General features: G+C 47.7%; 1 protein-coding gene across 2 annotated transcripts in view; it reads right to left on the bottom strand.

The window, feature by feature from the left end:
• The window catches only part of OSBPL10 (oxysterol binding protein like 10), a 296,044-nt gene extending 284,888 nt beyond the window's left edge, over positions 1 to 11,156 (bottom strand). For both annotated transcript variants that reach the window (XM_038570616.1, XM_038570617.1), the window contains exon 1: positions 10,876 to 11,156. In XM_038570616.1, the coding sequence (XP_038426544.1) occupies positions 10,876 to 11,156 (281 nt within the window). The remainder of the gene's footprint in view (positions 1 to 10,875) is intronic.
• Between the last annotated feature and the right edge of the window lie 2,600 nt (positions 11,157 to 13,756).

Here is a 13,756-nt window from a genome sequence, read left to right as displayed (position 1 = left end):
TGTGAGGTGGCTCTGATCAATGAAATCCTTAGAGGCCAAGTCTCTTCTGTCTTGATGGCCTTCATCTCAGTCCCCTCAAGCCTCAAGATGGGGGCTGGGATCCCAACCACCACATCTGTATTCCAGTTGCAGGCCCTATGTCTGTATTCCAAGAGCAAAGGAAAAAGAAGGAAGGGTACAAAGATGATTCCAGAAGACTACTTTGTGAGGGACTTTATTCTATGTCTAGAATATCATCACGTGGCCATCCCTAGCTGTGAGGGAGATGAAGGGTGAAAATACAGTTTTATCTAGGACTATGTATCTAGCTAGAACCTGGGGTCCTGTGACTATAGAAGAAGGATAGAATGAAGAGATCTGCAATACCCCATCTCATTTTAAATGGGATAATGTAAAATCTAACACTTCCTGGACCCACAAATGTATTCCCTCTTTCTAGTGACACTGACAGTTTATGATCTGTGGTCTCAGCCCTGTAAGAGGTCCTTCATGCAGTAGTCTTTTACAGCCTACTGTAAAAGAGGCCACACCCCACATACAACCTGTACTGCAGCCACACCAAATCTACCTCCTCCTTTCATGCTTCCAAATCTTTGTACTCACAAAGCCTTCTCCAGGGAAGCCTTCCCCCGGCTCCTGTCTGCATGGTGAACCTCTCTCCTCAACACTCTAGGTCTCGCTCACCTGCCACTCTCCCTCTCCCGTCCATCCCCAGGCAGAGCTGGTGCTCTCGGTGCTCTCACTGCCGGGTGCTTCCCTTAGGGATCATTCACCACCCTGTGTGGTTACAGCAGCTTGCATCTGATGAGTGCCAGTCACTGTCCTAAGCCCTTCACACAACACTTCTCGGTCAATCTGAAAACTCTGACACTCTATCACCCTCATTTTACACATAAAGAAACTGAGGTACAGAAAGGTTATTCCAGCTTGTCCAAAGTCAAGCAGGTAGTAAACAGCCAAGGCAGGATTCAAGCCCAGGCTTTTGGACCACAGAATCTGTACTCAGCCACCACTCTAGGCTGCCTCCACTACTTGATTAAGGGCTCTAGGTGTCATTTTAGAGCAGGGATGGTCAAACTCCAACCCACAAGCTAAGTCCAGCCCACCACCTGTTTTTGTAAATAAAGTTTTGTTGCAACAGAGATGAAGCACCCTACTTGTTTACAACTCGAAGCGTTGCATAGTTGCCATGGAGACTGGCTAGGCCACAAAGCTGAAAATCTTAATTACCTGGCCCTCTACAGGAAAAGTTGGCCCACCCCTGTTTGAGGCTGTCGGCTACTCAAGATCTCGCCTGGGCTTGTTCTCCCCGCATCCACAGCATCTCGCCTGGCATCTGGCATACACACAAAAGGTGCCCAACAAATATGTGTGGCATGAACATTCCACCAGGCCTAATTACAGCAAAGCGGAGCGTATCTGGGGGCTGATACTGCCTGCCTACTCAGGACCTGGAAAGTTTCCCAATTCTGTCCAGACTCTACTTAACAACCAAAACACCCGGGAAAACTGTGGTGGTGGTTTTGCATCATGTTGCTCGCAGCCCAACATGCATCAGATGGAGTGACCACTGCGAACCAGTCGAGGGTCACTTGTACCCATCACCAAACCCGTTCAACTCCCTCCCCTGAACACATGGCTCAGGTAAAACCCCAGGTCTACCCACATGTGGGAGAACATGAATTCTACTGCTTCTGGGGGGGTAAGGGGGGTTTCACCCCACACTCCTCCTCCACTCAGAGGTCACTGCTCACATAACCGGCTTTGCAAATAAACACTTAACACATCCTAGAAAAGAGTCATTAGAAACTGATGTTGGTTGCCTTTCAACTGGTTATATTTTCGTCAAAATATTTATAGAAAGGGACCTAACCACACGAAAACATAAATAGCCCTCTGAAAACTACAGCAAAACATGAAAAAGTTATTCAGGGCTCAAATGCCTCCTTTGACCTTGAAAGAATAGGCTTGCCACAGGACTGTGTATAATGTTTCCTAATTTTATCATAATTATTGATGTCATTGCACAAGGCACACAAATAAAGCACTTTCTTTCTGGGCTGTGACCATATTCGATCCAGTCTGGGTTATCAAAAATCACATTCTGGAAGGTTTTCTTTTTAATTCTGTCTTGGCCTGGCCCCAAATCGCATCAGGCAGGAGCCAGGCAGAGCTGCAAAAAGCCTCCCACACTTCCGGCACAATCATTTCAAACCTCTTTTCGGGACACAAAGGCCACATCTCTTCTTTTTCCCAGGGTTTTCAAACAACTGTCCACTGGAGCAGACTCTGAGGAACCACAGACTAATAAGCAGCAAATGGAAACAGTCATCCACTCTGCGAATCAAATAACTTGTCACCTAGGTCCCTGTGCAGAGGAGGAAGGGCTTAGAAACACCTGCCTATCTGCTAAGTTTGGGGCTAAAATGATCATCAACTTGCCCCCTCAGTTCCATGAAGTTACTCACTGGTCTAAAATGTTAAACTCCCAGGAGACAAACTTCACCTGAGGACCTACTGTGTACCACCCACTGTGCTAGGCCTGCCACCCCAGGACCTACTGTGCACCACCCACTGTGCTAGGCCTGCCACCCCAGGACCTACTGTGCACCACCCACTGTGCTAGGCCTGCCACCTGTAGCAGCCTCACAGCACACTGCATGGTTACTATCATTTTATATATGAGCAAACCAGGGCCCAAAGAGTTAAGTGACTTGCCCAAGGTCAAGTTCCAAAAAAAAGAGGTTGAGCTGGCAATGAGTTCTAACCACTTCACCAGCCCGGGCTTCTACAAACTACCCCTCTAAGAAGCTGGCTGGGATGGGGAGCAACCCATTCATTCATACAGTGCTGGTAGAGTGAGAAATAGTTCTGCTAAACTGGAAAACACTTTGGGAGCTTCTCCAGGCACCTACACTATGACCCTGCAATTCCAGTCCCTAGGAAATTTATTCCAGAGAAATAAAAGCACATGCCCACACAAAGACTTATATACAAACTTATATCCAGAAGTTTTATGGATAATAGCCAAAAACTGGAAACTAAATGTCTATCTACGAGGGAATGGGTAAACTGGTATACCACAGAATGTAATATTACTCAACAACAATAACAAAAACCAAATTACAGGGGCGCCTGGATGGCTCAGTTAAGCATCTGCCTTTGGCTCAGGTCATGATCCCAGGGTCCTGGGATCCAGCCCCACATCAGGCTCCCTGCTCAGCAGAGAGTCTGCTTCTCCCTCTACCTCCTCCCTTCCACTTGTGTTCTCTCTCATTCTCTCTCTCTTAAATAAATAAAATCTTTTAAAAAATTATAATCTACTGATTGATGCAGCAACATAGATGAATCTCAGAACATCAGGCTGATGGAAATAAACCAGACTCCAAAAGGATATCCTATACTGGTCCATCTATATAAACCCAAGAACAGACAAAACTCATTCATGGTGCTAAAAATCAGAAAAAGATCATAGAGGAAGTGGAACTTGACTAGCAAGGAGCACAGGGAAAATTGGAGGGGGGCAGGGGGGATCAGAGAATGTTCTGTACTTTCTGAAGCAGTGGTGACATGGTGTCAACAATTGCCAAAATTCATCAAACGGAACACCTGAGACCTATGCATTTTATTGTATTTAATTGTACTTTTAAAAAACAGTCTTCAGCTAATGAGTCATTCAGATGACAAAATGGAAAACACAGAGGATCACAAGTATACATACTTCCAAACTGATCGCTCATTGGTATTTACAGAAAGCCCAAAGAAAGTCTGATTTGCCCTAAAAGCAAATTAGGTTTGCTCACTGGCATTAGAATTTCCCTCACAACGGTGCCTACCTTGCATCTGGCCAAGGGTCTGTCTAGTAGACAGAGATGGATGAATCCACCAAGCCTTCCTGACCAGCCCACTTGCAGTCAAGACAGCAAGCCTTTGACAAACAGAGATGGCTGTCACCAGGGCATCCAGTGAAGGGTGGGAAAGGTGGATGGGGAAGGTAGAGGGCTTCAGAACCACCTTAGAGTGATGCCCCTATGGGGGCTGTGAGTGCCATACTGTAGCCCTGCTATGTCCGCGTCCTAACCTCTGGCAACTGCAAGTGCTACCTTATAGGGTATATGGCAGACATGCTTCCACTAAGGATTCGAAAAAGGGGAGATTATTCTGGGTGATCTGGTTGGGTCCTAAATGCAATCAGAGGAGTCCTTCTAAAAGGGAGGCAGAGGGAGACCTGACACACACAGAGGAGAAGGCAACGTAAAGACAGAGGCAGAAACTGGAATGAGGCGTTATGATCCAAGGAATGCCGGCAGCCACCAGAAGCTGGAGGAAGCAAGAAATTAATCGTCCCTTAGAATGTCTGGTGAAAGCATGGGCCTGCCAACACCTTCATTTTGGCCCAGTGAAGCTAATTTCAGACTTCTGGCCTCCAGAACCATGAGAAAATAAACATCTTACCGCTGGGAGTTACCAAGTTCATGGTCATTTGTTACAATAGCTGTATGAAACTAATACAGACTGGGAGCCTTAAATCCAGTATTGGTTCTGCTGGCTGTCCATATCCCTCTAATCGCAACTCAAACTTTTAAGAAATATTCAAATTAATAAAAGCTGTTTTTTTTTTCTTTAAAGAAAACAGCCTCATTACCGTGGGAGTAGGCAGAGATTCCCTAAACAGGACTTAAAAAGAACTCAGAGGAAAAAAATTTTTAATGTGACTATATTAAAATCTAAAATTTGGGGATGCCTGGGTGGCTCAGTGGTTGAGCATCTGCCTTCAGCTCAGGGCATGTTCCCAGGGTCCTGGGATCAAGTCCCACATCAGGCTTCCGGAGTGAAGCCCTCCTTCTCCCTCTGCCTATGTCTCTGCCTCTCTCATGAATAAATAAATAAATAAATAATCTTAAAAAAAAAAAAGTTCACCTCAGGAAAAATAATGATGGAAAAAAAGAAAAGAGGAGAAATAATATCACCCACAATCCCATCAACAAAGGAAAACCATAGTAACCATTTGGCGTGAATTCTCCTCAAATACGCATACATTTCAAAAAGGGAGGGGAAGAGCGCATCCCACAGGGAGTGGTTAACCCTGGCAGGTGCTCCATAAATATTCTGAATCATAAGTGAATAAATCATGTTATATGCTGCTTTGTCACCTAGACAACCACCCCTCTATTATTACTGTCCATGAAGTAACCCAGTGTCCTGAAAGGGTTTGAGTATGCAGGCTCCCAACAATCTGGCAAGCCAGACAGCAAGATGTGTGAATACTTTCTAAGTACACGTGGGCAAGAACATAAAACCCAGGTTGAAAATCAACCCCAGTAGCACCAACTGCCTCTAAAATGTACTCAAGAGCGTTCGTTTTAATTCAGTGTGGTTTTAAAAGTTAATGCATGTTCCCCCCTGACTTTTCTAAATGAGCCAAGTAGCCCCCAAAACCCTGGAAAATTCTGACCAGAGGCTAAACACTCATTCTCAAAGAATGTCACTCAAGCAAATCAGGTCGAGAGCAGGCCCTAGATATCTGGCCATGAGAGGCCCACGTAATGTGGGCAGTGGTGGGCTCTCAGTCACAAGATAGATCAGACTTCTGACCCTGAAGACACAGATGGTTGCAGAGAGCAGGGCCAATGACAGACATGTGAACTTAGAGACGAGGAAACAGAAGCAGGTAGAGAACCAAGAATTACAATAACAGTAGCTAACACTGGTCAAAACACAAGAAAACCCTGTTTTAACTTCTTCTCTGTCACCCATTCAGTCCCTGAGCTATTCCATAGTATCTATCTACTGAACCCTCATTATATGCCAGACCCTGTTCAAGACACTGGGAGTACAGCACTGAGCAAAGCAGATGATTTATACCCTGTCCTCAAGGGGCTTACATCTCATGCAGAGACAAGAGGAAAATGTGGAGCATGTCAGATGGTGGTGGTTATGGAGCAAAATAAAGCAGGGAAGGGAGATAGGGATTGGAGGCTGGGGGAGTAAGTCACCTGTCATGCAAATGTTTGCTGGGTTCCAAGTTTATTTTTTGTTTTTTTAAAGATTCTATTTATTCATGAGAGACATAGGCAGAGAGAGATGCAAGCTCCCCCCCAGAGTGCCTGAGAGGGACTGGATCCCAGGACCCCAGGAGCATGACCTGAGCTGAAGGCAGATGCTCAACTACTGAGCCACCCAGGCTCCCAGGTTCCAAGTTTTAAAATGGTCATCAAAACCAAACCATCATATCCTCTCCAAAGAACTCTGGGATGATCACGTTAATGGAGTTCCAGGGTAACCACAGCATTCAGAAAATAAACCAAGAACTTTACAGACGAGAAACGATCCACTTAAGAGGGACAAATTGAAGATTCAATAATAGCTACCGGTTCTCCAGATCTTGTTATGCACTATTCTCAGCCGCTTAACAGACCAGTATCCTCACGTAATCTTCACACTGAACTAATGAGAAGGGTTAACATCTTTTCTCCATTTAACAGAAAAGAAAACAGGAGCCCAGAGCAATTGAAGAAACAGCCCAAGGTGACATGTGTGCTAAATACTGATGTTGGGGTTTGGCCGTCAGAGTCCACATTCCCCTTACATTCCAATTAAACGTCCACTACTGGCCTGAGGTTTTCTTTTGCTGATACTTATCTTACTTATCCTATTCAAGATTTGCCTTTTAATATTTTTTAAAGATTTATTTATGTATTTGAGAGAGAGGGTGCACACAAGTGGGGGGAGAGGCAGAGGGAGAAAGAGGAGGTCAAGCAGACTTGCTGCTAAGTGTGGAGCAGATGTAGGGTTTGATCTCAGGACCCTGAGATCATGACCTGAGCCAAAATCAAGAGTCAGATGCTTACCGACTGAGCCACCCAGGTACCCCTTGCTTTTTAATATTCTACTGAGTTCTTACAACCCCACCAATCTCACTCACACACACACACACACACACACACACACACACACACAAACTGGAGGCAGGTTTCATATTTGCAATGTCTTCTTTTCTCCAGATAATAAAAACCGAATGGCAATGAACACACACACACACACACACAAACTGGAGGCAGGTTTCATATTTGCAATGTCTTCTTTTCTCCAGATAATAAAAACCGAATGGCAATGAAGACTCTCAAATATTTAAATACCACTTCCTAGATCCAATTAGAAATTATTTTCTCAAACACCTGATGTCACAAGCAAACTCAAAATAGTTCCATTTGGGTTTGAGACTAAAGTTAACCTTAGGGCAAATTAGAGTTCATATAGCCAATTTCTTACGGTATAGAGATCTCAAATTGAACACAGTCCAAAGGGAACTCCTGGTTGTCCTCCATCCCCCCTGCAAATATGTTCCTCCCCTGCAAACCTCATTTCTCTAAAGGACACCTCAACATCCATCTCAGTCTCCCAGAGATGCAAACTCAAAAGTTCTCCTTGGCCCCTTTCTCTCACCTCCTCATCCAACCCATCGGCAACTTCTATCCTCTCCACTCCACTACTATACTTTTTCTCCACTTGTCCTGACCCCACGTACCTGTGCCCAGCCCCTCTTCCTGGACCCCCATGAGGAGTTCCTAAGTGGTCTCTCTGCTTCCTGGTCTGACTCTAAAAATCTCATCTCCACAGAGTACTGAGTAAACTTTTTAAAATACGAATCAGACCGGCTCACCTCTTTGCCTAAAATCCTTCTGAACCACCAAAACAGAGCCTTAAATTCTTCCCCTGGCCTACAAGGCACTGTGCAATCTGCCTCTCCAAACTCCTGGGGCTCACTCTCCCCGCCGGTTCACTCCATAGGAAAACCAAAAAACTAAGTGAAAAGACAGTGCTCTGAATTAAAATCTAGTAAAGACACTAGATCCACACAAAATTATTTCCACAAATACTTATTTTTTATCATTTTTTGAACAACAGGGGTTCAGGTTGTGCAGGTCCACTTATACATAATTTTTTATATAAATACAGCAATACCATATAGTTTCTCTTCCTCGTGATTTTAATAACATTTTCTTTTCTGTAGCTTGCAGCTTGCTTTATTGTAATACAGAAGACACATAACACACAAAACATGTGTTAATCAACTGTTTATGTTGTTGGTAAGGTTTTGAGTTGACAGTAGGCTATTAGTATAGTGAAGTTATATACTATATACTATATAGTATATACTATACTATAGTATAGTGAAGTTCTGGGGAAGTCAAAAGTCATATAAAGATATTTGACTCTGTAGGGATTGGTACCCCTAACCTCTTCGTTGTTCAAGGGTCAACTGTATTTTTTAATCTTCATAGCACCTGCCACCTCTGAGGTTGTTTTGTTCATTTAGATGGATTTCCTCTTTAACACCATCCTATAGAACTATACCTTACTATACTTGAAATATTTTTAACCGTAATAATGAATTATAGAGTTTCCTTAATGTACATTTTCGCCATGCTCTCATTCTTTCACACTCCCTCAATGAGTGTGAGCCCTATACCCTGGATGTACTCTCCTGACTTGAGTGTGTCCCACAATGTGCCGTCTTCTCTCCTGTGGCCTCTTTTTATGTCACCTACTTTATGTTCTGGCCCAAACTGCCTTCCCCATGGGTGGTGATGGGGCCAAGTGTGCTACTAGTAAATTCCAACAGGATACAAAACGGAGTGTTAGAATATAAACTATATAGCAACACGAGATCAGACAAGAGGACACTAGAGTAAAAACTGCTATTGGGTGATAGGTACCACATCCTGGGAGCTGGCAAAGGGCATGGTCAACAGCATGGCAGCCTGGAAATACACACCAAGAATTTTGTGGCTAGAGATTTGTCATTTACTGCAGGCAGCTTAAAAAGATATGCCATGAGGTTCAAAAGTCAAGGGAATTTGAATCGGGTCCCCCACTATTTGTACCAAGGTGTTCCCCTAGACTAGGGAGCTCTGGACTCCTTCTACTTTTTAATTCTGCATCTTCTCCACTACTTCAAGTGAAGATGCACGTGTGCTTTGCACACTGGAATAGCTCCTGCTCATAGAAGAGTGCCTGGCACATAGTAGATCCTCAATAAATAGTCTCTGGATAAATAAACTCATGAACAAGTGAATATATTGTCTTTCTCCTCCTCTTTTTTTTTTTTTACACTGTTCCAGACCTCCCCTTGAGAAGGGAAAAATGTGCCATCACTGAGTCATCATAAATCCTCTCCAGATCACTAATGGTCCCTCAGCCACAGTTCACAGACCTGGACACTGAAACATTAACCATTAGAAAGAGATAATGTTTTTGGAGTCGGTGGTTGACTTAGAAAATAGTGAGTCTGCTGTGGTTAAGAATAAACGCTAGTGGCTATAGATCACAGGAAACAAACTCAACAAAGATGAGACCTCACAACCTCTTAAGTGTATGAGTGCATTTCACCTATGTAGCCTGCAATTACGTAGATATTATTATTATTATTATTATTAATTTTGCCTCTTCTCAATCTGGCATAACCTAAATACCTCAGTGGATTTAAAATTATACAAAAGCATGAGTGACTCCAATTCCTCCTAAATCCACTGCAAAGAACAAATCCTTTAATATGCATTGCAGGTAAAATACCGTCCCCAAGTGAAACAACTGTAATCCAGGGTAAAATCTCTGTTGGCCTCATAAGCTACTTGGAAAAAAAAAAAAGCATTAAAAGTGACTGGCGAACATACAAACCACACCAGCAAGGCACAATTACCAAGCACTGCAACCAGATTTAGTCATCTCATCTCTCTCTCATCCTACACAGTCTACCTGTTCTTTTTAAGCTTTCAGAAATTGAAGGGGAAAAGGGAGAGGCAACAGCAGATACCAGGGCTATTTTGAGAAATAAAAGGATTCAAAAGTTATAGTGCAACTTCCACTGACATAGGAGCAGATCTCCGAGGAAACCCAGGTGACTCAGAAAGTTCTCTGTCTATAACACCAGTATAAAAACTCAGTTTCCATACTTGGGCAGTCACCGTCCTCCTAGTTCCATGTACATAACTGCCTGATCAAAGTTTCGGTTGGAAGCAATCTGAACATTTCCAATCCATCTGCAGGGAGAGAGCACCAAGAAAGCTAGTCTAACCAAAGAGGGAAGCAACAGCTCCCCAGGGTGTGATTCAAACTTCAAAAGCACCCTCAAGAACCCCAAGTCCTAAGTTTCAAGGACGATTAAGGGCAGGACGCTTAAGGGCAGGACTCATCAACAGCCTCTCCAAAAACCCCATTCTTCTTGCACGGACCTATGGCTCGATTTTGAAAAACAAAGTGGGGAGAAAAAAAACAAACAAAAAACCCTGTAAACAGCAGTACCACATCTGCTCCTTTCAAGTCCTGTTCACTAGGCTTCGTTGTTCCTCACAGTTACCACCAATACAAGTGGGCTGGGCACCCCTTCCCTGGACATCTCCATCCTTCCACGTGGCCGTAACTAGGCCTCCCAAAGGTGGGGACAGAATGAGTGAGCAGAGAACTTAAAAAAAGCCACCCAAAGGGAGAAAAAGAATGACAATAATTCAAAGAGCAAGCTGTCCATTTCCAAAGGGGAGAGGGTGTTTAAAAAAAAATAAAAAAAAAAACTCCTGTTGCAGAGATTGGAGGTCTCGGGCCACCAACTGGGCAGGAGGTAGCACGCGCTCCGGAACGTGCGGGGAAGTGGTAGGTTTTTGGCGGCGGCGGCGGCGGCTCTAAACACCCGAAGTTTTAAAGGAAGAGAACTGCTCCGGCGGGACCGGCTCCAGGCACACAGCGCGCGCCCCGTGCCTCGCGGCCTCAGCCGTTCTCCGGAGGGCCCGGGCCCCGCGCTCCCCCCCCCCCCCCGCGGCCCCGCCGCTGCGGGGGGCGCCCCACCTGGAGCGAGGGCGGCGCGGGGGGGCGCGTTACCTGTTCTGCCAGCCCTGGAGGAGGTTGGTGTATTTGCTGAGCACGCCCTCGAGCGCCGGCTCCCTCCGGCGGCCGCCCCCTCCGGACGGGCTGGCGGCCACCGAGCCCGGGCTGCTGCGGCTGCCCCCGCCGCCGAGCCCCGCGGCCGCCGACCGGCTGGACACCCCCCGGCCGGCCAGGGAGCAGGACGGCGAGGACCCGGCCGAGGTGGCGCGGCTGCTGCTGCGGCTGCTGCTGTCGCTGCCCCCGCCGCCGTCCGCGCCCTGGGCCGCCCTCTCCATGGTCCGTGCGCGCCCGGAAGGCGGGTGCCCGGCGCGGTGGCGGCCCCGGCGCGGGCGCTCCTGCTGCTGCTGCTGCCGCTGCCGCTGCTGCTCCTGCTGCTGCTCCTGCAGCCGCTGCTGCCGCCGCTACCGCTCCGGCGTCCGGGCCGCGCGCGGCTGCTCCAAATCCCCGGGAAACGCCTGACTCATACAGGAGGAAGGGGAGGCGGCGAAGGAGAGCTGGGAAGGAAGCCAACGGGCTGGATGCAGCTGCGGCCGCCCCTGCCCCTGCCCCTGCCCCTCCCCGCCCCCGCCCCCCGCCGCGGCCCCGGCGCCGGCCCCTCCCTCCGACTAGTTTCCTCGGCCGGTTCCGAGCGCGCGGCGGGTCCGGCGAGCCCTCCGCGGGCCCCTCGGCCCTCCTCCCCCGGGCCCCGCCGCGCCGCGGGCACGCCCTGCCACCCCCGCGGTCCTCCTGCCGCCGCCTCTCGGGCCCGGAGCCGCCACGGGGAAGCTCCGAGCGCGCCTCCCCACGCCCGCCGCCGCGGACCCGGAGGGCGGGGCGGCCCCACGCGGACCCCCACGCGGACCCCCACGCGGACCCCGCCCCGCCCGGCCTCGCGCAGGCCACGCGCGCAGCGCCTCTGGCTGCCTCCGCCGCGCCGGGCCCGGACACGCGCACGCCGTCACCTGCCAGGGGGCCCCGCGGGCCGGGCGGGTCTCCGGGCGGCCGCGAGCCCCGGGTTCTCCCGCGTGGCCTCCCGCGTGGCCGGCACGGGAGGGGGCAGGCGCCTCCCACAGGTGAGCTCGCCCGGGCACGTTCACGCTGCGGAGTTCTAGGAAACGCATGATGGACCCCGGGACCGGGGCTGAGGTGGGGCGGGAGAACTCGGGTTCCTGCAGGGCACCCCCCTAAGCGGAGCGCCCTGGGCGCCTCACTCCGCCCTGGTGGACTCCGTAGGTCTGGCCAGTCCAGCCGCGCAGCTGTTACCACGCAGCACCGGGCACCTGGACGCCAGGGACTCTAAAACGAGTACGACCGAGCGAAAGGCAAAGGAAATCAACAGAAATTGACGCTCATAGTGAAGTATGTGTTCTCCACCGGCTGTAACTTCTCCCCTGCACCCCCACCCCAGGACACACTGAGCTGCCGCACCTAGGTCTCGAAATCTAAAATTGTTGCTCTTTGGCAAAAGCAGAGGAGTTGCACTCTCTCCACCCCACTAATAATTTTTGTGAGTATAAATATCCAATGCAATCTGGAAGTTTCTAAAACTACCTAGAAAAATAGCTTTGAGGAGCTCAGACACACCACATCACGCACACACGTACACACACACAGGAAACAAAAAAAAGGAGTGATAGATTGATAGGTGATCCCTGCCCAAAGGATCTACAAACCCATAAAGCAGATAAATAATTCAACAGTTTAAAAAAAAATTACTAAATGGAATAGAGTCAGCTCTCATGGAGGCAATTCCCCAAGCCCGACCCCCTCTTTCTAGCTCCATATACTTCCAGAAAGCTCTCAGAGGTGGTTTACCTCCATAGAAATGTTCATGGAGAAGCTTCTGGGGCTCATTAGAAGCCGTTGTGCCCTGAATAAATTACAATTCCAGGTGCCTGTACAATTCCAGGTGTAAAGAGAGAAAAGATCCCCCAAAGAGACTGAATGGTAGAAAAGACTGACTCTGAAACCAGAGAGCTGAGTTGGAATTTATGACCTCCATCGAGTTAGCTCTTTTAGCCTGAGTTTTCTCACCTGCAAAACAAGACCAAATGGTACAACTGGCTGTGATGAACTATGGGAGAATGTTTATTTGTTCAAAATATTTACTGCGTCTCTCTTTGGGAGTATCCTTCCTCCTCATTGACCTCAGGCTTGGCCGTAGAGCTGCTTTGGCCAGTGCAATGTAAACAGATGTAATATATGCCCCTTCCAAGCATTAGCTTTAAGAGCTATCATGTGGTTCAACCATCTTTCTCTTTTCCTTCCACCAGGTGATCAGTGTGTCCTAGATAAACGATCCCCTTCAGTTTGGGTCCTGCAGTGAGAAGACATATGGAATTCAGCAGAGCCAAAGCCAGTTAGCGTTGGCCATGTCACATGCACAAAATGTTTGTTATAAACCTCAGGGATTTTTTTAAAATATTTTTTAGATGTATTTAGAGAAAGAGCACGTACACAGGAGCAAGGGGAGGGTGGAGGGAGAAAAAGAGACTCTCAAGTAGACTCCATGTTGAGCCTACTTTTCACTCAAAGCCCAACGAGCCTGAGATCATGACCTGAGCTGAAATCAAGAGGCAGATGCCCAACCCAGGTGCCCCACCACTGAGATTTTAGGAAGCATCTTTCCTACAGCCTAACTTTGCCTAAGCCACCTGATACACAGATCCATATGTGAGTGTCCATAAAGTCCTTCACTGATGTGAAGACTGAGAAGGTGGATACATGCTGAACTATAAATATCAGTCATCATGTGCCAGAATAACATCCCTTCTTAGGGGAGACTGCCACTCTAAGTTCCTGTTGAAGTGCCATCATTTTACTTTTTTTTTTTTTTTTTTTAAGATTTTATTTGAGAGAGAGCTCAAGCAAGGGGAGCAGCAAAGGGAGAGGGAGA

This window comes from Canis lupus, chromosome 23, assembly GCF_011100685.1.
Source record: "Canis lupus familiaris isolate Mischka breed German Shepherd chromosome 23, alternate assembly UU_Cfam_GSD_1.0, whole genome shotgun sequence".
Lineage (NCBI taxonomy): Eukaryota > Metazoa > Chordata > Mammalia > Carnivora > Canidae > Canis > Canis lupus.
This window is presented reverse-complemented; position numbering and strand designations above follow the sequence as displayed.